This window comes from Centrocercus urophasianus, unplaced genomic scaffold (genome assembly GCF_019232065.1).
Source record: "Centrocercus urophasianus isolate 14NV4802_14NV808 unplaced genomic scaffold, USGS_Curo_1.0 seq_28, whole genome shotgun sequence".
Classification (NCBI taxonomy): Eukaryota; Metazoa; Chordata; class Aves; order Galliformes; family Phasianidae; genus Centrocercus; species Centrocercus urophasianus.
Window position 1 is genome coordinate 9,804,255 of NW_024884844.1, and position 26,705 is coordinate 9,830,959.

General features: G+C 34.0%; 1 protein-coding gene across 1 annotated transcript in view; it reads right to left on the minus strand.

Moving 5' to 3' along the window:
• Positions 1-26,705, minus strand: part of LRP1B (LDL receptor related protein 1B) — a 440,883-nt gene that overhangs the window by 73,210 nt on the left and 340,968 nt on the right. The window contains exons 50-63 of the mRNA XM_042827024.1: positions 24,482-24,604; positions 23,307-23,426; positions 22,537-22,665; positions 21,514-21,636; positions 20,756-20,896; positions 19,448-19,635; positions 18,533-18,716; positions 16,389-16,474; positions 12,671-12,793; positions 11,739-11,920; positions 11,082-11,281; positions 2,615-2,803; positions 1,705-1,853; positions 723-816 (exon numbers count right to left, since the gene is read on the minus strand). Of these exons, the coding sequence (XP_042682958.1) occupies positions 723-816; positions 1,705-1,853; positions 2,615-2,803; positions 11,082-11,281; positions 11,739-11,920; positions 12,671-12,793; positions 16,389-16,474; positions 18,533-18,716; positions 19,448-19,635; positions 20,756-20,896; positions 21,514-21,636; positions 22,537-22,665; positions 23,307-23,426; positions 24,482-24,604 (2,031 nt within the window). The remainder of the gene's footprint in view (positions 1-722; positions 817-1,704; positions 1,854-2,614; positions 2,804-11,081; positions 11,282-11,738; positions 11,921-12,670; positions 12,794-16,388; positions 16,475-18,532; positions 18,717-19,447; positions 19,636-20,755; positions 20,897-21,513; positions 21,637-22,536; positions 22,666-23,306; positions 23,427-24,481; positions 24,605-26,705) is intronic.

The window sequence follows — 26,705 nt, forward strand, 5'->3', positions numbered from 1 at the left end:
CAGTTTAGTGGAGAAGTACTATGGGAATCTGCTATTTGGACTATGGGAGACTACTGAGAAAAATGGTGTATCTGCACCACTTTCAGGATAGTGTGTCAAGGATACATTGCAAATTATCATTACATAAAATTATTCATACTGGACTGGTGGGATTTAGTTCCTCAAATTATCCTTTGGAAATATTTATAGAAGTACAAAATGAAAATATATGCATAAAAGACTTATTGGGAAAAATAAAAAGATTCTTAGAAGGAATCGCATGGAGAACGTTACTCTTGTTATTTTGGAAATTGCACTCATGATAATGTGCAGCTAAGCTTATATAACTGTAATAAAATAAAAGCCAGTGAGATTTATAATATCACAATTCTATCACAAAAAAAAAAGATCAAATGTGGCAGAATTTTTTTCTTGAAGACAGACAGAAAACTAAAATATAAAATCTTCAACAAAAATTGAAAAGGGATGAAAAAAGGTTTAAAACATGAAAAACTTGTATCTTTTCTCCAGAGATCTCAAAAGCTTAGTAAACATTAGTTAATGTAAATATTTACAGGATGACAGTCAAGATATTGACCTCTGTAAATCTGACAGCTGCCAAAGAAATCAAACACGTACTGCAAACAAAAGCTTTCAGAGAAAATCATCTAACTTCTATAAAGCAGTACACTGGTTTTTGACTCTACTGACAAAACTGGGTACCAGATCTAGAATACACTTACGGCACTCCTCAGGCTCATCAGAGCCATCTCCGCAGTCATCAACAGTGTCACATTTCCACCAGAATGGAATACATTTGTCAGTTTTGCAACGGAACTGTAAAAAGGAGAGAAAGAAGGAAGAAAGATTTCCATAATACTTTTTTTTTCAAAAAGAAGAAAACCAAAAACAACAAACTATGAGAAATTAAGTGATTGTGGTGTTGTTCCACTAATTGTCAAGTATTTTTATTTTATAACACCTATTCAATTTTTTTTTTTTTTTTTTGGAGATGCAGTGCACTGTGACTTCAGCTGATAGAAGTCACTATAGTTCTAATGACTTTGGTACATTCACTTGAGCTCCACTGATAAAAACTATTCATTCCATTTCATGCATTCCATAATTTGATCCTACAAAGTCTTAGAACTATCATTTAAGCACCTGTTTATCTGTTTATCTGCTCTACAAAATATGCGCCTGAAGTTGCAGGAAATCACCTTGCACACATAGCTCAGTGTTTTAATTGATACAATTGTTAAGTAATTGCACATCCTACCATTTCTGTTTCAGCTACTGGATTGTTTCTACTGTAACCATTATTCCATTATTTAATTATCTACCTACTGGATTGAGCTCCTCTTTTTTTTTTTCCTATTTGTGTAATGAATGCTCATTCATGTATACTTTCAAATCATTCTGTAATCTATTTTAAGTATTTCATATAAATGCTTTACAAAGCAATTTTGATAAATTTATTAGCTTTATCTTTTCTAATGACTGGAAGAAACACATTTAGAAGAGAACAAGCTCTACACTCTCTAGAAGAAAAAAAGGCAATTGCAATTTTATTTTCAACAAATAATCACGAAGATGAAACACCTTCAATACCTCCAACACTTACCTAGACTTCAGCCCCTTTGACAAGAGCTTCCATATTTCACCAGCATTTATTATTTAAAAGCAGGTGAGAACACAGTAAAATGAATATACATATGCACTTACCTGACTGGCAGTGCAGTTTGATAAGCATGTCTTGTTATCTGCAGCAAGGTAGAAGTTAGTGGGACAGGCACATGTATGCATCTTGCCAGGGGCTAAAAGACATAAATGACTGCAACCACCATTGTTTACTGTGCACATATGTTTAGACACTGTGGATAGAATAGGAAAAGAATATCAGAGCGTATTATTTCTGTTTACTTCGGAGTATCTGCTTCACAGAAAAAAATTATATTACACACATTAGTTTTAAAATGGAAAATGTTACAAAATCCCTTTCTTTTTGCCTTTAAGCTATTTTTTTCTTTTGTGTGCAGCAATTACCACAAAGGATGCACATTCAGTAATGAAACAATGAGAGGAAGAAAAAAGAACTTAAAAAAAGATATGTAATAATGAGAAAAAAAATCAGCTCATCTGGGTCAAGTGCCAGACTGCATTCACCTAGAATTCCAGTAGACAGACATGAGATCGGGTGAACCGTATAACCTACACCCTCAGACATTTTCTCAATCTCAGGCTTCTAAACAACAGTATTCTTCTGTTCTTCTTCTTCTGTATTATTAACACTCTTCCTAATAATAATGCTAAATGTCTTCATGACACACTTTTGTGATCTTTATAACTGGTGACTCGGACTCTAACACAACTTTACAATTCTGTAATTCCAATCAGTATCTATAAAACTCATAAGATATCTCATCACTGAACAAGTCATAGCATTTATTTAATAACAGATATACTTACGACATTAATCACAGATTTATATTTTAAAATGTCCACTCAAAGACATCTAAAACTCAAAATAATGCAGAAAAAAATAAACTGTTCATAAATAATCTTCAGTTAATTTAGTAATTGGCTTCTATGTGAAATGCATCAATGTGCGGAACAAAAGATATGGAATAATTACCATCAGGTTGCCTGTAAGAATGATACACCTGTATATCAGTTATGGTATGCCAGGAGTTAATTAGCAACAGTCTGTCTAATCCAGAGGTTTTGTGGGCACGGTTGAGTGACTTGGTTTTCCCATCTGTCCAATAGATGTAGTCTTCAAACAATGTTAGTGCAATCACCCCTGGAATATCTTGATTAGGGACTGTAAGAAGAAATGCTAAGATTAATGTTCACATTTGGAAGACTGCCAACTAAAATATTCCATACTGCATGGGTTGACAGATACAACTGCTACACAATGTCTGGAGAATAGATGTCATAACAATGTGTCAAGATTAAAACGTTCTCTATTACCAATTATGAGAAAGATGAATGGGGATACGCGTGCTCTGTTTGCTTGGAATCAGTCAGCCCAATCAGCGTTAAGGAAATGAAAGAATTTCAGTTAACAAAAATCACCTCCAGATTCTAAGCCAATCAGATGTCAAGTTTCAAAGTAGGACAAAACTTAAGTATACCTTAACCCACCCCTTACAGAAGATGAAAAGTTATTAGAAAAACACAAAACAATGTATATATCTACAGATGCATTGCATTCTATAATATTTATGACAATTACTAACATTTCATTTTGGGAAAATATGCTGACAAGTTAAACAGCATTGCATTAAGCATAACAGTATTAAGAAGTCTTATTGCTTATTCCTAGCAGAACAAGTATACAATAAAAAAAAATACATAAAGTGCTAATACACTTTTATCATAGAATTACAATATCACAAACTAATAAGTCAACATCATTTCAGAAAGGAAGAAAAGAAAAAAGGGAGAAAAAGCTTAGTGATGTCCTTCTTTGTACTGTATACTTGGAATATTTCTTCTTGGCAAACCTAAACTGAATTCTATTTTTTTTTTTTAAACTGCATACAATTGTAGTCCTCAATGCCACAGGAGAACACGTGACCACAATGTTCAATTTGTAACTTATGGTCTTTTAACACTGATTTACTCCAGTTACTGATAAGACAAATTAGAGAAGGTGCATCTGTTATTTTAACACTGAATTCTTCGATGAAAATGCTTGGAACTTGTTATCATGGCAAATCGAAAATTCCTGCTGAAGCATTTCATAGTTCACTGACAATTGATGACCAATATTTTGTAGATGGAATAAGAATTTTAAAAAATTCTCTCTTGCTCACATAGTGAACTCCAGTGTAAGGTATGCAAACCTTGCTTCTTAGACCAGAGATTATTTTCCCTTCCTTGTATGATTGCACATGCAGTAACCATCCAACAAGAAGAACAGGATTTTTTTTATTATTATTTTTTTTTTTTTAAAGGAGCTTCACAACATTTCTGAAAAACGAGTGAAAGTGCAATCATACAAAAGAAAAGTCAATTTTGGCATTTATGTCATGTGCAACATTGTCATGGATTCCTAAATATTTCGGTACCCTCAAGAAAAGCATTCCTTATATGCAGAAACGTTGTGAAAACTTCTGAAAACAGAAGCGAATCATTCTCAATGTCAATTCTTGCTAAGTTTTTCTTAGCAATGAAATAAAGAGTTCTTGAAGTATTACTATTCTTAGATTTGTCATCAAAGTAAAGAGCCAAGCAAATACAAGAAAGGAAGAATAAAATGTGTAAGTAAGGACATCTCCATTATTTTCCTAAGTCTGATATTTTCTAATGAAGAGGGCTGATCAAAATATGATACAAGCAAAACATCCCAGACTCTGGAAAACACCCAATGCCTGGAGCAGAGTTCGCCTGTCCACTGAAAAAAAATCTATATGCTTATCACCTAATTACATCAGCTGCTTGCATATTAATTTTATCTCTACTCTGCTCTGGAGTGAACTGAACAACTCCTTTGGTGGGGAGAATTATCTACAGATTAGACAGCAATACAGAGCTGCACAGTATGGTGCATCCAGCAACAAAAACAGTGGAATAAACACGTTATTCTGCATCTAGGCACATCAGAGACTAAGAAGTCAAATGTTGGTCATTGTTACTCTTTGTGTTACTTCATTTAACATAAGATTTTTTCACTTAGGATTTTCCTTGAAGCTTCTGGAGCGATTCTTCAAACTTTACATACATCTTTATAATGCTGGGTTAAGCTTAATGCTGTTTCGGCAAAGGGACATTTCACTAGTTTCAAATTAAAAAATGAATGATGTTTAAAGTGCCTCAGCATAATTATTAATTGGGAATACTAATTATCATATCCTATGCTTATGGCTAGATTACTGTAATTAATTAAGGAAGTGCAGAATTTACACATTAATGTCATTTGGATGAACGAAATTATAACTCTGAAGGATGAGTTCATCAAAACCTGTGTGTATGCATGCTATGTGGAAGAAATGGCTTTTGCTTTCAATCACTATCTAGTAAGAAGAACTGGACTACTGTGTGGCCACTCAGGCGGTTACTTCACTGAAATTAATTCTTCCAGCTCATTCATCATGCTATGATATTTATTATGTGATTATGAGTAAATCTGGGCACAATCTACCATGCTGCCTTTACGTACTGAGACTTAGATACAATAAACTCAGCATTTTTTAAATGTTAGGTAGATTGTAAGTATTTACTATGGAAAATTTTCTTGTAGCCCCTGAGTCACAGGGTTGTATTCCCCACTGATCGTAAAGGACATCTTCTAATTTGAAATACAAACTGTACTGACAGAAGAAGCTGCAAGGAACTGCCCTATCCATAAAGCCTCAATCTTACTTAAGTCTTAAGACGCAACTGTTTGTAAAAATTATGACCCTTGCTTCTGACTTAAAATTGAAGATGCCAAAGATACCATTCCATTTTTCTATATTTTCAAAAATGTGCTTTTCAATACGTCTATATTCTCTTATTCTGATCACAGTTAAGTTATGAACCCAAAATAAATGGGCATGTAAAAGCCTTAATGCACATGAAGATTTACGTGAGAAAATTGTCTTGATCTGGTCTTCTGTAGTACTCCCTTCTAATGAAAAATATCTGTAGCAGTCATCTTCTTTTTGGGTATTCACTCATTACAAATAAATGCCATATCTTGAGTACACATACGTGAGAAAATGCTTACTTGCCTTTCTAGATTGTCATAAGACAAATTCAGATATTTGGGTGTACAATTAATTTTAGCTTAAATGGATTATGCACACATCAGAATCCAAAAATTCCTTTAGCATTTGATATAATGTAAACAATGGAATATCAGCACTGTTGATGTGCAAGAATTAGGTTATAAAAGTGATATTTCACATCAACTGTGATTGACAAAAAAACCCAACAAAATTGTGACAGAATTTGTTTTAAGTTCACGGCACAACAGTAAGATAGTCCCTTGTGCTTGTTCTGTGCTTGTGGAGACGACAGTATTCTAAGCTTTCTAAAATCTCAGGTAATAATTAATGATTTATCATAAACATGTATAGTAGAAGAAACACCCTTTTCTTTTTTTTTTTTTTTTTTTCCCAGTCTTTCACTTCTAGATAATTTACCTGCTGGTCTAGCTCTTCATAAATGACATACATCTGTTACATGTTACAATGCTAATTACTACCCTCACATTATGGTTTGAATTGCACTTTTAAAAAGGAGAGCAAGACTAATTGCTCACTTTTCTTTAGCAAGCACTGTAAAAATGATCGACTTTCTGCAAATTAAGGACAAAGCCAGGTTAGAGTTGTAATTATTTCCCTGCGTCACCTGTTTGAAAACATTTACTCAAGATGTCTACTTGCAAATCCATTAGTAATATATTCTGTAAAACACTAAAATTACATCAGACCAACATAAGGGTCACTACATGACCAGCACATTAATGCATAATTTAAACAGCTGTAGATTTTAATGCACATTCATTAGAACTACAGTTCATACACAGACTTAAAATGCAGATCTTTCTCTCACACTGTACATTAATTTTTGTCCCAGGGATATAAGCTGATACGCTCTAAGTTGTACAGATCATGATAACACCTCTTTTTGGCTTGTTTGAACTACATATTCTTCATATTTTTGGAGTATTTTTATATAAGCATAGAAATGTATGTATGATTTCAGAGATGAAAATAATGCTACCTGGGATTTTTAACTACAAAATTCAATATAGCCATAAAGTAACACAGACATTATCAGTAAATGCCCATTAATTCTTGAATGTATATATAGAAAAAATATTTTCAGAGGTTTATAATTTAATGAAATTTGGGCAAATCAAGGCAACAACAACTGGAAGTTTCAGAAACCAAACTGTTGACAATCATCATAAACTGGTCTGCATGAACAGGAGAATGGGGAAACTTAATAGTAATGGAACTGTGTGAATTTAATATAGGGGAATTTGTCACTTTTCCTCAATAGTAACCTTTAAGTAAAAAGAATACAGTATAATAAAATAATCAGATTTAGGAAGACGCATGGAGAATTTTATCTGAACAATTATGAATACCAAATATGTAATCAAATAGCAGATGTCAAACAACTATGAGTTTGTGCTAATATCAGATGCAGCTTTGATGAGTAGAATCATAGATGCCAAAAAAGCTGGAAAAAAATCAGTTGCTATATTAGAACTGTCATTTATCTGTCATCTCAGGTTAAAAGTTTTCAGATTTTTCTAATTTTTCATCTATGAAAACTGCTGTTTAAATCTGGAAGGAATTTAGTTATCTCATCTGTTTCACTACTTTTGCACGAGGACAATCCATGAATAACTGGATTCACCCTGCTATAAAACTCTGATGGCATAGTTTAGAATCAGATACAAGTATTCTCTTTTTACCTAGGAGGAGTGCAATTGTTGAAATTACAGATGCTAAAAGGAATAAAGGAGAGTATAATCTCCAAATGCATTTTAATCATTACTTTCAAGTAATACTTTAGAACAGGTGTGAATGCTCAGGTAGAAGCCAATTCTGAAGGACTTTTCAAATTATTATAGTAGAGAAAAGCTTCTCTCTGATAACTACATTGCAGTTAACACATTCACTTGCAAGTTTTCACTTTGTTTAAAAGTTCAGCAAGTCTTCGGTCTTAATTTTTATGCCCCTCCATGATAAAGTAATGAAGTGGTAAACTTTTGCTTTTAGAATATAAAACATGGATCAAGTGGACACTGACAAATTCTAATCTTAGCTTAGAGGAGTTTCTGTACTTCCTCAGCTGGACTATCAAACCCAATCTCTGTGGTTTCATTATACTGAAACTTTGTCTTCTAATAGTGAAACTGAAAAATAGTAAGCATCTCTGTATATTCAGACCTTGGAAGGATAGGAAAACCTGCATGAGGCAATCAGATAGCTAGGGAATGACAAAGTTTCCATCTCCTTTGGGCAAAGGGAACCAAAAGCAGCTGTTAAGTCAGTCAAATTCTTGAATACTTTTCTTTTTTTCTTTAAGCTTACAGAAGTAAAACAGCTTAGTGCTTAGCCAGATTAGTGCTTCAATGCTTGCTTAATCATTTACTGTGCATAACATTTGTGACTAAGCTCTAAAGACTGTTTACATAATCACGCATTAAACTTCAAATAAATAAGCAAGGTCATTCCTGCCCCTAGTGCCAAGAAGAGCTCCCAAGCACTGTAAGATTTCTGGCCTAGTTATCATGTTTTCCAAGTTCTTACTAGGACTCTCTTTACAATTATAAAAGCTCACTTCTCTATTGAAATGCTGAGGAATTTTACAAAAGAAAAGCAGCAGATATTCTCTTTTCTTGAAAAAATAAATGCAAAAATGTTACAAATCACATCCTAAATTTCCAAAATGCAAGTAAATAGCAGCTGCATGAAAAAGCAGTGTTTAACACACACTGTATCAAAAGATTGCTTAATACTGTCCTGTCTGTCCTTAAGACGCTTCGAGCACAAAGCACTTAAAGCTGCAAAAATCTCTTCACAATATGTTAAGATTTAAGATTCACCCATTCCACCAAGAGATTTGGTGGATCTTGGGAGTCACCGTGACTTTTTTCTCACACATTCTGTAATGAGCAATTTAAGATCAAAACAGTGTATTCTCAGAACAAGAAAACAAACAAAAAAACCTCACACTAAAATAGCTGTATCCTCAAAAGGCATAGAAAATGGTAGGAAAAGAAACCCCAACAACTTAGCTTACAATAACTGGCACTTCAGACTGCATTGCTCACACTACCCATTTAGACTTTTATCAGCTCTGTGAGCATGTATTTGTGCTCATCATACTTGTGCCCTGATCCTTCCTCTGCATTTGAAAGTATGGACAATAGAAAAAGCTCAAGCATCCATTAGTTCACCTTCACAATAAAAAGTGCTTTAGAATGACAGAAGAAAAACAGACCATAAAGTCCATGTGAACAATACGTCTTCAAGGGACACAGTCATCGCAAGCCATGAAACCCATTTTTCTTATTTAAGTGCTTATTGACAGCAATTACAGTTTATTGTATTAAAAAACTAGAAGAGATCACTATGTTTTACTTCCTTTAAAAGCTAGTCTCTGAACTTTGTCGAGTTTCCCTTATTAAGACAATTAAATTGCGATAGTCAACTTTTATCTTCTAGAATTGTTCCTAGTTCTGTCTAGAAGCACTAAGACATGAAACATTTATGTGGAAAAGGGGAAAAAAAGATTCTGATTAAACATAAATTGATCATTATATGGTGTAGATCTACAGAACTCCCAAATCACTCTTTGGAGTGCCTACAGATATTGCTGATCCATTTCAGAGGCCAAGAATCCCATCCTATGTTAAATTCACAATACAATTTTCTACAACTTGATTTTGATTTGATAGTTTGATAGGCTTAACATCCTATGGACAGTCCAGAAAGACTTGACTTCTAACACTTTCACTGTAATACTCAGGGAGTCAGACATTCTCCCTTAAGAATTCATAAATGTATTCAACTATCTAAAACTGGTGATGGTGTTGCTAGAAGTGAAGCTGATCACCAGCTGTATTTGTCACAAATTTGAGTTCATGTACCTTCTGGGGAAGAGGCTAACTCTGTGAATATAAAAGCAAGTGATGTTGATTGCATTCATTTGGGCGAGGGAAAGTCACAGGGACATCAAAGACAGTATAGCTGGAATTTTGTAGTTATCTCCTGAAATCAATTGGACATTTACTGAGAAAGAAAAGTTCTGAAGCACAGGCTGAAACAGAAGACTGATAAAGATGTGATGCCTGCCTGTAAGGTGTGGCCATTACTTCTTTCTCTTGAAAGATACACAAAGTACAAGAGGGCAATCATATAACAATTACATAGCAGGACATCAGCATGTGAAATAACTTCAAGAGTATGGAGCCTTGTTTACTCTGTTAGAAAAAATAGACCGTTAGCCTGAAGACAGAGGATGTTTGGACAAGTATTGCTTAGCTAATCAGGTTAGCACCATCAAACCATCCTTGATTCCTATCAAGACCAACAGGAATGTTTACAGCTCTCATAGTTATTGCTGTACTCTCTGCAATCCAGCATTTCAAAAATCTGTCAAATTTTTTCTTTCCCCACTTGTAACTTGCTCTTCTTGAGCACAAGAACTAGACAATCTTTTTTTCTATTTTTCATCTCAGAGCAAATTTCCAGTCTGGAAATAATGTAGCCATTTCATGAAGTCTGGCTCAGAGGAAACCTGGAAGCACTGACTAAAAGAGAAAAGCCCCCAAATAGAAGAGTTTTACCAGGATAACAGCAGTTCCAAAGTTTAGGTAATGCTTGTGAAAGGGAGCTCAAATAATAGTTTCATCTGAGCAGAAAAAAACACTCAAAAATAATATTAAGTATTCCATATATTTGAATTAATGTGTAAGACCATACCATAATTATAGCACGTTGAATATGAGAAGCACTCATCACAGCATAACACATCTGTTAAAAAACTTTATAGGTAAAAGATACTATCTTTTTAATTACCTGTTAGATAAGAAGGTGAACACAAGAATAAAAATTAGCTCATCATATAAGTATTTCAGAAGTTATTATTCTATCCATCTACCAAGAAAGCCCCAAATTACACTTCTAATACTAGTCTGTTAAATTACTTGTGCTGAGCAAACTTTCCTGGTTTTCCCAGGCTGGAAAAAAACTCTGCTTTTAGCCATAATGTAATACATGGAATCAGGAAATCTCCCTTCCACTTTCAACAGTCAAGTTTATAATTTGGTCAAGAACACATGTAACAAGTATACTCGAGTACAAAGTCAGCAGAGCAGTCAATTTTGACGAGTCTGTTCTTACAGTTTCTGATTCATTTGACTTTTTATTCTTTGAACATATTTGAAAGGTGGAATGCATGTTTAAAAATTATTTCTACTCGCAATAAGAAATTAATATGAAAAACAGCTTTTAACATGCTGGTAAGAAGGGAAAAATATAAAAAAGATTGCAAAAAAAAAAAATTTTACAATGCAGTCTAAGTAACAAAGCAACAATTTGAAAGTTACCAAACTAACAAGAAACAGTTGCAGTTTGACCAACCTTTATGTCTATGAGATCCGTCCATGTCAGAAAATTCGATGTGATTTTCATCAGCCCAATACAGTCTGTGGTTGACATAGTCTATTGTAAGTGCCATAGGTCTAGATATTTGTGTTTCTATGACAACAGTTTGACTGGAGCCATCCATACCAACACGACCAATGTGAGGATACTCACAGCAATCAATCCAGTACAAGTATCTAAAAAAAGAAAAAAAAAAAAAACCAACAAAATACAACATTTGCTTGGTTAGAGAAGCAAAAGTAATGGTACATAATTTAGTTGACTTCAAGAATATGTTGGTAATTATTCCATGACCTTTCCATTTTCTACATAGCTTTGGAGATTATTCCACAACTACCTGTAACAAATATGCAGGGTTTGAACAGTCCTCATGTTAGATGAGCTTGTAAGCAACTCACTATGAACTAATAACAATTGCATTTAAATTGCTTAGGCTTGTTAACTTGATGTACTGCTAAGATTAGGCTTTGTGAATCTTATATCCTACACAGATGTTGACACAATCAAACTTACCACAAATTTTGTAATTTTTTTTTAAATAATAAAAAAATAAAAAGGCAAAAAAACCAAAACAAAATGAAAACAACAACACATGACAAAACCTTGAATCACTGCTAAACAGTTGCTTCATACCCAGCTTGTGGATCTAAGGAGAGATCTCTAGGAAACTTCACTCTTTTGCTCACAAGGACAGTAGGGTATAAGCCATTCACTTTAGATACTTCAATAATTCTCTTTTCAGTATCAGACCAATACAGATTCTTTCCAATCCAATCGACAGCCAATGCATTGGGAACAGCTGTATTGTGGACTACCTAGAAAAGCAAAAATTACAAAAATCTATTGAGGCTAAATCCAGGACAAATTTCTCAAATAGAAAACACAAACTTTTCATGAAAATTAAATGCACTGATTATCAATATTTCCTCTCTGAATACTGTATCAGTGTGAACAAAATTCACAGGGTATGTTACCACTCATTTGTCCCTTGTTTAAGAAAAAGGTCAGATAAGGGTGGAAGTGAGGAATTCCTTAGTGCGTAACACAGGTTCAAAAAAAAAAAAAAAGTATATATATATATGCTTAATAGTGGATTTGTGAACTTATTCCAATATAGAAGCAAATTAGAGAGGCACAGTTTTTTTTGGTTTTTTTTTTTTTTTTTCAGGATCATTCATAAAGACTGAGTTATTTTCTTTGCCTCACTTCCTCTTCAGTGAGAAACCTAAACTGAAAATCAAGAAAAACTGTATACAAAGAAATAATAGATCAGTACATTTACCAAGCCTACCTATTTACACATCTTTATTTCTTTGGCTTGCTGTAAGCCCCACTGAAGTAAAAATTGAGTCAACTGTCAAGTCATACAGAACTTAACTGATAAATGCAGTCCTCTTAGTTCCTATGCCTACGTCAGACAAGTTCCAAATGAATTTCAATTTTACTATAACTTGCTAGATTAAAGGTATACTCATACCTTATTTCACAATGTAGGTCACCACCATGAATTTCCCTACATACTGAAAAATGTAATTCTAATATTAACATTATAAATCAGCAGTTACCTTGATATCACTTCCATTCAAACACATTCTGTTTATCCTACTTCCATTTGGTCTGCTGGAATCAATCCAGTAGATGAACTCTTCTCTATAGTCAAAGTCTATTGCAATCACATTGTTCAGTCCCTAAAAAACAGGGATAAACAAAATAAAATCAAGTCCACTTATTCAAGTAAGTATGAATATAGAATATTTGATAACATTCAGAATGCAAATTATGCTGCATATAATAGTCATCAAAATGCTGCATTTTACTGCTATTTTTGAGTACCTCTCCTTAATGTACATTACTTCTAAACAATCAGAATAAGATAAAACTTATAACAGAAAAAAAATGTGGTGACAAATAACTATTGCATCTCAAAAAAAAAAACAGGTGCCTTCAAACTAAATGAAGATACGACATTTTCAATTTCTAAAAATAAAATGAATTTTTCAGTAAATACTTATATTTTGCTAAATCTTTTTTTTTTTAATTACTACCTTTGCATTACTTTGGCAAACTATGGGAAAAAAAACAAACAAACACCGCACAACCATTTCCATCTAATCTAAGCACTAGAATACTATTTCACTAAGGAATGGATGTAAAATATTCTTCTATACAGAAATGTCAGCTCTTTGGAAAATGAGAGGATATGCATTTTGGGACACTAAAATCAGAAATAGCATAACGTTTACCATCTTTAGTAGTTACTTCTTATTATTAATAAAAATGAATTGGGAATTAGGAACTGTAATGTCAGAAAGTGTGAATTTTAATTCCGGGATAAGAAGGTTTAAATCTCTCAGATGCTAGACTATAAAACACACACATACGTATATTTGTAGTTTATACAAAAAAGTATAAAAGTTAGAGATTTGGCAGGCATTTGGATGTCTCTTGTGACTCCAGTTACCAAGCCAATACATCAAAGAGTGGTGATCATAGTTGAGGTAATCCTATAGGCTGGAAAGAGTAGCTTGGTGGCTTTTCATCCCAAATAGCAGGTAAAAAGCGGGTATTACTTTCATATGATGACCCTCGTTTCCTTATCTGAGAATAAAAAAGCCTTGCCTTATAATCTGCTTAGCATGCTGACTTGTAGTGAAATCACAGTTAATATTATACAAAGATGTTGTTATCAATCAATGATGAAACAGCAATAGTAAAAAGCTTGCACTTTTAGAACCAGAAAATCATTTCATCAGTTCTTTTATCACCCCAATGACCTTCTATTCTCAGGCATATAGGCAACCTCCCTCGTTAATGAAATTCATAGCTGTAGAGGGAATGCTCCAGACTAGCTAACAACAAAGAACAATATTTAATTGCCTAGAAAGTGATATGTAGCTTATCTGCAAACCACAGTGTAATAAGTTAAATCTATCTTTTGAGCAAAACACAGAGGTAAAAAAAGTGATCAGGCAACATAAAAGATCAGTAAATAAAGCCTGAAACAAACCAGTGTTGAAGGACTGCTCATTTTCAAATAATCACATGTCTATGCATGCAGAATTTTAGTACATAAAACTGGCTGCACTTCTGTCAGTTGTAATCGTGCTGCAAAACAATGGATCTCTCTTTTCCTACTACTACTGAAGCACACGCACCTACAGATAAAGCCTCACTCCAAGTTCTTAACAAAAAAGACCACAAATGAGTGAACACAAAAGTCTATCAAAAATCTATAACATTCTAGAAATCAAAGTCAATAGCTTCTGAAAAATAAGTTTTATATCTTTTAAAATACTGTGTGCACTTCTGAAGTAACAAGCTGATAGATGAATTTGTCTGCCTTAAGTCTATGGCTGCAAATACTTTCTTTTGGGTCAGCTTAGCTCCAATACTTTTCATAAAATCAACTGCAAGTAGAATTGTTTCTGTCTATTTGCAGAGTTCCCTGTCCTGACCACATCTTCTCTTCCTGCTCTGGATAGTTCTTTAAAGTCCTCCTTCCATTATTCTTTGTCTTTTTTTTTGTTTTGTTTTGTTTTTTGTTTTTTGTTTAGACTGATTTTAGAAGAAATGGTGAAATTTTTAGATGACATCAGCTGTCATCTGTTATGTGTAACACACCATATTCTAGTCCAAAATTTGTAATCCCCTCAGTGCCCTAATGCAAAAATAAGAGGTAAATAGTATGTAAGTGGCTAACAACAAAGAGTCTGTCTACTTTGCCTATGGATTTTGATGACTACAAGTGAAGGAAATGGAAGGCAAAGAGTATATGTGAAATATAATCCAAACAGTTGACCTGTTTATGTACATTTGGATGAAAAAAAATGAGAGTAAAAGGCTGATGCATAACAACTCAGAGAAGACTGAACAAACTCCTCCTTTCAGCTCCTCTACTCTGAGTTTATATGAGCAATTGTTAGAATGACAAAGCAGAAATCAAATGCAGAGAGAAGGGCGGTTTTGCTCCTTTGCCAGAGGAGCTCTGGTATTTGCCTTCATCTGGCAGATACCTAAAGGTTAGAGCTGATTCATCATACCAACAGAGGGACAAAAAGACGTCCTCATGAGGAAGACAGCTCACCTGTTATGCTGGTATAGCTTCCTCTTCAGCTTTCAAATCTATATATTTTTCAAAAATGGCTTACATATGAGATCAAAGGTTTCAAAAGCTGAAGTATACATTAGACTAGTAAATTGATATGATACGGAAACCACAGATTCTCTTCAATGGCTGGATCTATGTTGCCTCTAATGCAGTGAAAAAGGAGTTCATTAAATTCAAGACTGATGAAGTGCTGAGCCAATGTGTCAGCACCAAACAAAGGAAATTGACTGTTGCTCCCCTCTTCTCACAAGCTGCTAGCAATAGATATACCAGCAAAAGAGGAGAGTCAGTGAGATGCAAATGAGAAGCCATCAGAAAGATTTCAGAAGAACAAACAGACAAAATGCTTGCTATGCTTAAATAAATTCAAATGATTAATGCAAGGTGATTAATTGTGCAATTACTGTTCTGAAAACCTCAACACCTCTCGTGACATTAAGATGCACTGCTTACTGACACAAGAAGTCATAAAGAGCCTAATGCTATTGACTGGCACAACTGATTTTCAAGTCTGCTTCAATTGTAATATTAATATTGAAGAAAATAGATGCTTTCCTTAAAACATACTTTTGAACTTGAATCTGTGGTAAGTAACTACACTTAGCTGAAGCATACAAGCAGAGCAGAAACTGCTAAATTGATAGCTCTGTACTTACTAGGCAACTGGGTAACTATTTTGGTAGATATTTTCAAATAGCAGGGTTTTTTTGCATAATAATTTAGAACAATTACACACACAAAAAACAGGTTTAGCCAAGGATACGTGTTCATGCATTGTAATACTGCAAATATTGGAATTGTGTTAATCTAAATCAAAAAGCAGATTTGGATTCTGACAGTAATTAGCCCAAACAATACATGGCCATATATGTGTGAATATACTTGGAAAAGAAAATATAAAAATTGTTCAAAATACATCGCAGTGGAAGAGGACCACAAATAACAATTTTCGATACAATCAGAATGACTGACAAAACAACTGCCTGAGCCTTAATCATTGCCAACTCAAATAAGATAGTCAATTTATTTATTTATTTATTCCAAACTGTAAAAGTATTGCAGTTGTTCTGTGTTGCATACAGTGCCAATTGGAGGATGATATCCCTGTCAGTCGCATACGTTAAATAAGAATAAAAGTATGGAGTTAAACTTAGAGCATGGTACTATGATTATACCTGTTTCAACAAAGTGTAGTTGGATCCATCAGTGCTAATTTTTCTTATTTCATGATGATCAGCCAGAATTAAGAAAGGTTCCTCATCTAAACCCCGGGAGAAAGAATATATTAGACTAGCTTTTACGTTAATTTATGGAAAAATCAGGAATACAATGCTGAAATAGAGATGGTTTGAAAAATAAATGTTACATGCTCTGATCAATGTTATGGATGAAAGAAATATTTAAAACATTCAAATGTTCCAAGAAAGATCAATGATGCAGTATAAAAATGAACCAGGCAATCAATTAGTATATCTTCGAACATAATTTAATTTTTTTGCATTTGTAATATGGGAACCATACTATTTTATGCTAATTTAATGCCAGAGATTAAATTTGAAATAAATTTCATGCCACTTGTCTTCATCTGAACACTTTCAAATGATCACTAAGGCGCTATTTTATTTTTCTGTTGCAAAGCAAACATGTTTTGAACATAGCTTTTTGAGACTTCAATACCCAAAACATTCTACACATAACTAAACAGAGCTATATGGACATCATGTGGTTTTCCAATTCTGAACTCAAGCCAGATTTGGCTTTTTTTTTTGTTTAATCCCAGATTTCTAGTTTATTAAACAATAATCCTTCAGATACTCAATTACGCCATCACTCTGAAACATCTCTGAAACTGGCACGTGTAGTAATAAAAATTAAGGAGAAAAAGAAGTCTGTCTTATTTTCGCTCTATTAACAGACTGATGTACCAAAAAAATACTAATAGGAAGTGTATTTAAGACTCGCATCTACAACTTAGATATTATGATTGGGATGTTATGTGCTGTCCATCCTGCTCTGCTGTTGTTCAAAATACCTTATCCCACCTTACCCACATGCTTAACTCCTAACACATCATTTCATAACAGAATTGAGGCATCACCATCAGTACAGACTGTCGGTGGGTTGTGGAGAAAGCTTGCCAAGGCTCTGCTGTTGTGAAGTCCTCAACTTATGCAAGAAATTACACATTCACATGTTGGCAGCTTCTCTCTACACAACCATTGTTGCCACAGCACAAAAAAATAATAATTTTCATTATTACTTTTCAAGTCCACCATGTTACAACTCCAGTACACAACTATCCCATTATGTGTTCTAGATCCCCCTCGTTTGAGCAGTCTACAGCTTCTCACTGTATGAGTGGCTTGAGGTAAGATTAAAGTGAAAATTTCATCCTCCATCTCTATCTCATCCTGTGCTCTCTGATTACTCAGGGAAGCACCTGGACATTAATTAGAACTAAATGACCTTAGAAGTTCCCTTACAACCCTACCCTAAGGATTCGATAATTCTATGTTCCTATGAACACAAGGGGGGAAACAGATAATCCTGTTTCACACCATTTAGAAAGAAAATGCATGGTTTTGTTAAAAAGTAAAGTAAAAATAAGAACTATCAAAATGAATTTTATTTTTTTTTTTGCAAAGCTGGAAGAAGTAGGAGTCTGCTAGAGTAGGAAATAGTCTGTAGTATGAACAAAACCCAGCAGACTAATGGATTTTTGAATTTCTGTTAACATTTTGGTCTTTCTTTCACTGATCTAATGAATCCTACTGACTGAAGTATACAAAAATATCAGGGGCATGGAGAGAGGTGTGAATACCATTACAAATATAATTTGAACTTTACTGTTTATTGCATATGCAAGTGAAGAATTCTATATGCTCCAGGAAAAATAGATTTTGGCCATTTCTCTTATACTTTCCTGTTTCTTTCTTTTTTGCCATGTACTCATTAAACAAAGTGGGAGCTTTCGAGTGCAGTTTAGTAATCTCAAGTAGATGAAATAAAACATCAGAAGTCTTTTACATAAACATAATGCTATAAGTTATTAAGAAGTAAAATTAAGTGATTTTTTAAAACTGTCCTGATAATTTTTCTAGTAAAAATAATAATTCAAACTATCAGAATCCATTGTAACAATTCACCAAAAATGCTTTGAGTACAATACATACTCAAAATAAAACATTACTTTCCTACTATTCATTGAAGTCACGTACTTTGAAGTAACTGCTTATCTTGCACAAAAGACGAGCAAAACACACCTGGGAGATAAGGAATATCACAAATTACAACCATAGGTTAAAAAAAAAAGCAATACCTGAAAGGGATTTGCAGCCATTTAGGTTATCAGGCTGTATTTCATACCCATCAGTACACAAGCACTTGTACGTTCCATATGTATTGATGCATTGCTGGCTACAGGGAAATCCAGATGAACATTCGTCAATATCTGTACATGTTTTGCCATCATCCTTCAGCTGGAATCCAGGCCAGCATTTGCACTGAAAAAAAAACCCAAACAAATGCATTCATTTTGAATTACTTACTGACTCTTTTTATTATCTCCTGAACATGTTAGCATCATAAAGTTCAAGTATCCTCAGTTTTTCAGGTAATATTCTAATTGTGTTGCTATTCATACTGTTAGCAGACAGATAAAAGTACATTTCCTCTCAGCTACTGGTGGTGTGATCATAAACATAATTCCCTCTCAAATAACCCTCCCGTTAGAATGACAAATTATTATTCTTCCTTTAAGAAAAAGGCATCTTCTCAAGAATACTAAAAGGATTTGTTCATATGAACAATGAACCCTATTTGGCATTCCTTATTTTCAATTGCATATGTGTTTATTTGGTGAGATCTATATACAAATTTTCATAATTTTTGCCCAGCAAGGTTGTGAATGCTCCCTCTCTAGAAGCACTCAAGGCTAGGCTGGATGGGGCTGTGAGCAGCCTGTGCTAGAGGGAGGCATCCCTGCCTATAAAAGGGGGTTGGAACTAGATGGTATGAAAGGTCCCTACCAACCCAAACATTCTATGAATCTGCGAATATTTTGAAGTGCTGATAACCTCTAAAAATCTGTGTAACAGATACAGTAATGTGAACAAGAACTCTGAAGGTAAGACACTTAATCAGAAGGAGGTAACACAGTTTTATTACAACCATGGAAGAGTTAAGAAACAGTTAAGACTTGACGTTGTATTACACCATATTTATAGATACGCACCTTGTATCCAACAGGAAGATCCTGACAATCCTGAGAGCAGCCACTAACTTTCTTGCTGAGGCACTCATTAATGTGGCAGCTTTTCTCATCAGAGCCATCGCTACAATCTTCTTTGTTATTACAAACATTACTCTGAGAAATACACTTGCCATTTTTGCACATGAAGGAAGAGCTGTTACATGACTGCTCTGGAAAAGAAAAAAGAGGACACAGCTTTGTGTAGTTGACTAGTATTTAGAATTAATTTTCTCATAGACCAGCTCTAATGTGAGCATGAAAGAGTAAAAACTGAATATTAGCTCCTTACAGGTGGTGATATAAATTCTTTTTATTTTTTAAAGGCTTATTCCTCTGCTGGAAAATGTGTGAAATCTCCTATACAGTTGTTTTCTTTTAATTGAGAAACTCCTACTTGTCTTTGCACAATATGTAATTCCTGTAAGATTTAGAAAGCATGGCTTCTTTCCCCTGTGAGTGCTGTGGTGTTTAGTAACAGGACTGAACATTCTAAAGCATCTCCTTTGCTGATGACATTATTATCTGTTTTTCCCCCGTTTGGAAAACTTAAAGCAACCCATCTTTGACAAATTTGGTCAAAATCGGTCAGCGTATTTATGAGGCTGACCATTTCTCTTAGATTACAAAGAGCAAGTTAAAGTGAAGTAACGAAAATTAGAATTCTAATACATGTGTTATGTATCACTTATTCCATGTAATACAAATCAGCGGTACAAAAAGTTACACTAACAACAGTGAACTTTTACTGTCACATAGAACTAGATTTAATTAAAGTTGTCTGTACTTCTTTCAGAGAACTTCCATAATTAGATTTTAAAGTTAGATTCGGAAAAATTAAAGGGAGAACTAAAGCTGAAATACAAGATAACTTGAGGGAATTTCCCTCCCGTAACGAATGACTTAGTTTAGAAAAAGATCAGATCATTAAACAGGGAGCAGTGTTAGACACAGCTACAAATTCATGTATCACTGGCTGTACCGTACAAATCCCAAGGCTTTCACAGTTTGTAAAATTCATTTGCAGTTTTTGAGATCATTTGAAAACTCTTCTGCTTGTTCATAATATTAAGATCTTCAGTAGAACTGGCAGGAGACTGGTAACAGTCTAACGTACTCCCTAAAGTTTGAAGTTTCAGCAATTATATGTGGTTTGTCACAGGTAAGGCATATTACACCAGCAAAAACCTGTGTATTTAAGATATGCAGTTTCACATTTGCCTAACCACAATCCCAAACTACTGTTTCCCAAGAAGAATGGTTAGACAGGTTCTAAAACAATTAAATACGGACCTGAACTTCTGCACTTTTTGTTTATAGGTGCTTCATCAGAATGGTCTGGGCAGTCAAAATCCCCATCACATTGCCATTGGGAGTTTAACAAGCATCTTCCATCAGCACAAGTGAACTCTCCAGGATGACAGCGACGGTATCCTAGAAGTACAGTGATCAGCGATTTCATCCTTTGCTCAACACTTTTGACATAGAATGTTGTATATACAAAATAAATTAAGATTGTCTTTTGTTCTATTAATAAATATCAAGCAATACATGCTTAAACACAAGTGTTTTCCAAGAAAGAAAAAAATCAAATGTGTTATGCAGTGCAGTATAGTTCTATAACAATCACCACCAATGCAAAGTGTAGTCATGCAGCACTCACATAAACCTAAATACATTTTCCTAAGTAAATTCCATAAGTAATGGAACTTTATCCTAATTATTAGGAAATAGTTTTCCAACAGCTGTTTTAGCAATTACTATACCCACCAAGTAGTTTCACAGAAATCTTACAACACACAAGCTTTCTCTTTGAAATGTGTATAATCATTTTAACCATTCTAAGCATGTATTTTTTTCCAGGACTTCACCAAAAATGAAGAAATAGCTATAAAAATTGAATTTTGGAGTTGAAATTGTAACATCAAGTTGAACTTATTAGTGCACAAAAGCACTTTATTTTGCAATAATGACTTTAAAGTAACAACCCTTCCAGAAGGCCCTATATTTAACAGTTCGGAACTTTTCTATTTTCTCTATTTTATACTTGCCACATTCCAGTGATTCATCTGATCCATCTCCACAGTCATCATCATGGTCACATACAAACTGTTTTGGAATGCAGATGTTGTTACGGCACGTGAAAGCATTCTCATCACAAGTGTTATTGGGAGCTAAAGAGAATACAGTACATAAAACATAGATGAAATTGGAAAGAATAAGGCAGACAAATTTTCTTACAGATGAATGACAACCAGTTAGCTTCAGTGTATTCAATGTAAATAACTTGCTTCTTATGCAAATCACTACACAAGTAAATGGCAGAATAATGTATGCATCTTAGTAGCAATGAATGAAGAAGATAGCTGGCTTCTCATATAATCCAACACAAAAAAAGTCTCAAGCTGATGCTGTCTACAACTTAAGGTCTGCCTCTGAGAAACAAAGTTTGGCAAATACAGATTTCCTTCCTGCTCCTGAACAGAAGCTCTTTAAAAACCATAAACACACAAAACATATCTCAACCAAAAAGCAATATATCACAATATGGATTCAGTGAAGACATTTCAGTAATTTTAATCTATACTTTTTTCGTATACAGTTATAAAACAAAACCCCTAATTAAACTAGTACTGAACATTTGACAATACAAATGTGTCTCAGAAGACTGAAAGCAATAGTTTGCAGGGTGGGAGATTTGGCATCTGAACAATTAGGGAGAAGAAACTCCGGGTGATACTGTATCTCTGTTTATGATGTACAACTTCTCTCACATGCAGCAGCATTTTCTTCAGGAAATAGACTGTAGTCAACGATCTGCTAATTTTAGTAAACACACTGTATAATATGTATGACGTGACAACTTTCAGCTTGTGTACATCAGTATATATTAACAAAATCTGAAGATATCAGGCTGCTTAAAACATTTAGGGATCCTGCTATGTATGCTCCCTGTGGTTGTACTAACAATTGACAATACAGAAGTGTGACTATAGAAATAAACAACATCTGGATACTGTAAAGGCAAAAGTGCCAAGCAAAGAAATACCACACATCTCATCATGCAAACATACCACAGCCTGCTGTAGAGAGTTCATCACTTCCATTTGGACAGTCTCTTTCACCATCGCAAAGCCAGTGCTGAGGAACACAGGCATGGGAGCCCAGGCAACTGAATGTCCCTGCTGCACACGTCACTGAACCTGAAAAAATGAGTTGTTGCTAAGAAAATTGTTCTTGGTGTAGTATGGCAAATATATATATGCTAGCTTATATTTTACACTAAAATGTTGGCAATCTATTACATCTCACACTTTCTCATTCTCTGAATTTACTGTAAGGAAATTTAATGTCATTTATTGTCACTCTCTAACAGAATAACTTTACGAACCAATTCTGGGCTTTATGTTGGGACTGTGTGAATAAAGGAACTACACTCATAAGCCACACAAACCTAACATAACTACACTCTACAGCAATAAGTTAAAGATATTCAGAACTTGCATACATCAGCCCCATATACCTAGAACAGAATCTATAAGAATACGTACCATGTGTTGTAGTAGTGGGAGAAAGAAAATCTCCAATAATTCCAAATCAAGTAACTCAACATACTGCTTGACTACATATTTGTCTTTTTTTTTTTTTTTTTAAACAGGATTTTTTCTAAAAATATTGTATCCTAGCATTCATTTCTACTCTTTTGAATTGCTCAATCCATCACTTAATCTTAGTGAAATATACTTGCTATACTTGCTCTCTTCCTGCTACCTTCATGGATCCACTTGGGCTCTTTTTGTATGGATGGTCTCACATGACACAGAGCTAAAATTATTCTACTTACCACAAATAGCATCACTCTCATCTAAACCATTTCCACAGTCATCCTCACCATCACAAGTCCATTGCTTAGAGATGCACTTGTCTGCAGAACAAGCAAACTGATTCCACGAGCAGGATGAATCTAGGAATGACACCAGCCACTTTGTTTTTTAGGTTCGAAACAGCCCTGTGCTCCCTGTAGTTTATCCAAAGAAACCCTCAGCATAGAAATCACCACATTAGTGCTTTCTGTCTGCCCAATTGTAGCATATTAGTATAAGTTGAAAATAATGGCAAATGTCAATGCTTCCAAATCAGATGGTGGAAATACTCTAAATAAATACTATATGGTGATCTTTCTGGAAATGGCTGAAGATTCTTTAAGGGCAATAGACAAAATTTATATTGTTTTAATTAGTGAAAACAGATTTAAGTATTAGCAATAAAAAGAATTTTCACTCATTTAATCTGATTCAAAAATGGAATATTTTAACAACTACTTCAACAAAATGGGTAAGAAATAGGGGAAAAAGATTGACTAAAATTCCTTCTTTATCTCTGAAAAAAAATTTCATTTGTTTGTTCAACTACAACTGAACTATGGAAATCGTATGCTCTATTAATCCATACAAATATAAAGGCCAGCTTTCACTGTGAACAAAATCAACCTGTACTGCTCCTCAGTTATGCAGAATTTAGGAACCATAATAGATCTGAGATGGAATGAACCCTTCAAATTTTCAACAATTTATTGCTGCATTTTATTCCCAACAATTTTGTTTGTTACTCTACATAGCTATACCTATATGGCCTCTGATGCAAGAAATGTCTACTTTTATGCCATAAAGGTCTATTTTGTTTACTTCCTGCTACAGATAGAAAATGTTAACATGAACTGATTGTATCTATAAAAATGTTCTAGTGAGGAATTATAAAGAATTGGTGCAGCTGTCAGATCTTAAAGAAACAGAAAAGCCTGTATGAAAATGTCTCTTCAGGAGAAAAAAGAAAATATCAATGGTGCTTTCATTCTACTGTAAGATAGGGTATAAAATACTGAAAGAAAAGATTTCTATTTGAAAATTTTGCATGAGAGACCTTTCCCGCTTTACATTCAATCTTGAAGATACATTCACACACGTTCTGTTTTGAAAACGTGTCAGTGACAACAGAACTAAAATCAGATTAAGTGCTCACCACAGTGCAATTCATCCACTCCATCCTCGCAGTCTTTCTGCCCATCACAAAGCCAGGTGTTCAGAATACATCTTCCACTAGGACAACCAAAATAATTTTCTTCACATGTGGGTTTGTTTTGAACTGTGATAAAATAAAGAATGTAATGTAAAATGGTCTCTACTAATATGATTAGGAGCCTAATACATTTCTGCTAAATTTCTGCATTCTGATGGACAACAAAGTGATTCTGTTTAAATCATTAAAAAAATATATTACTTAAATTATTTAACTGTGTTCATACAAATTAGAAAATAGTGATAACTAAGTGCAGGAAGCTGAAATACTTCATTTATTTACACAGAAACAACATCAATTAAAAGGACCTATAGTGGAAAAGGTAGTTCAGTTTACAATTTTTTATGTATGGTAAATCAAAACTGCTTGTCATTTTACACCAGCTGAAGAAATTGCCCTTTTGATCTATCCTCCAGTATCAACATGATAACCTAATTAGGGCAGTATTTTTGTCACACTTATTGAGATAAGCAATAAATCTGATGCATGCAATGACTGTCACCACCAAATTTGATCAGTGACACAGGAACAGGAGATTTAGATTCTGTCATGAATGAAGAAGTCATTCTTCCACGCTTTATTTCTTTGCATAGGGTCAAAGTTCTCAAGATTTACTCTACAGACATGAGGAAAGAGAATGTGATAATATAAACAGTTTCAAGACATAAGAAGAAATCTTAGTCTAATGAGTGGCAAAGATTATTTTCAGAATTTCAAGGAAGCTTTTGGCCTGTGAAAACCCAAGCAATATCTCCTCATTCTGAGCACTGAAGAACACTAAAACTCTGCTAAGGTTTCTATTAGTTCTTTCATGTAACAGGGCTATTTATACTGTTCTTTGCTTAGTGTTTTTTCCCCTCTATTTTCTCTTAAGAATAATAGTAAAGTTACGATATTTATGTGTTATTCAACTACATGAGTACTGAAAAAGCACAAAAGAAGAAATAAGATGTCTACAATGGCTCGGTAGAGATTAAAGATTGGCTAAGTACAACCACTCCCACATGAATATTTTTCCTTACTTTTCTCTGAGAACAATAGCAGTGAACAAAGTTAAGACTGTCAATGGGAATTATCATATTCATAACAGAAACAACACTCGGAAACTTAATGTGCCAGAGGCAGGCAGTTTTGAATGAGATAGCAAAGGAAATCATAAGCGGGTTGAACTGGAATGGTATTGCTTTCAAATAAAGGGATGATCCAGGCAATTAGTCACACATTAACATGATGGAACATTTTGGAATACATTTGGAAAGATAGAATAAAGTAACACAAATAAATGGACAATGGAATAAAATGCAACATTAGTTTACTTATGCAACATTAGTTTACTGAAGCTATATCATAGTAGCCTGAAAATCTTCTTTGGGATGGTAAAAACCCTACAAACAAAGGAAATAAAGCAATTCTAAGCTATTTTGAGCTCAAACACAGCTAATTCTAAAGAATTATTAGATAATCTGGAAAAAATGGAGTTTGGAGAGAAAACTATAATTTAACACGCATCTGCCTACAGCAAGGACAAAAGTTCTTAATAACTAGTTTAATTGATGTTTGTGCTAAAGTTCCAAGTTATTTTCTGGATCTTTGTATTTTTTTCATCAATAAATTTGGCACAAAGTAAATGAGAATTCTAATAGAAGGTCTTGATGACACGATGGATAATTACACAGACAAACAGAATACTAAACAGGAATAATCAGAAGATGTTAATTACTGGGCTAGCAACAATTAGGTAGCACTCAATAGTGTAAAATTCAAAGTTTTATTTTTTCTAACAATCCTCAGAAAAAAAGAGATACTGGCCACATAAGATAGATATAATCACATGAGAGTCAGTGACTAGAACAAATGGAAATGCAATTTCCAAGTGTGTATTCGATGACACAAAGAACAGTTCTCATCTACTGTACTGGATACTGGCTTGGTATGGTCTAGGGAAATGTCAAACCAGAAGACTAAAACAGCATGAGCAGATACACTATTTTCAAAGGAAGATTTCTAAAATGCCTTGGCTCACTTGTTCCCATTGCATGTAAAGATTTAGGATACAGTTACTCAAACATAACAAGATCTTTATCAGCATAAGAAGAAAAACTGGAACACATGTAAAGTTCCAGATTAATGAGTTTCTGGAAGATTAAAAGATACCATAGGCAAAAAA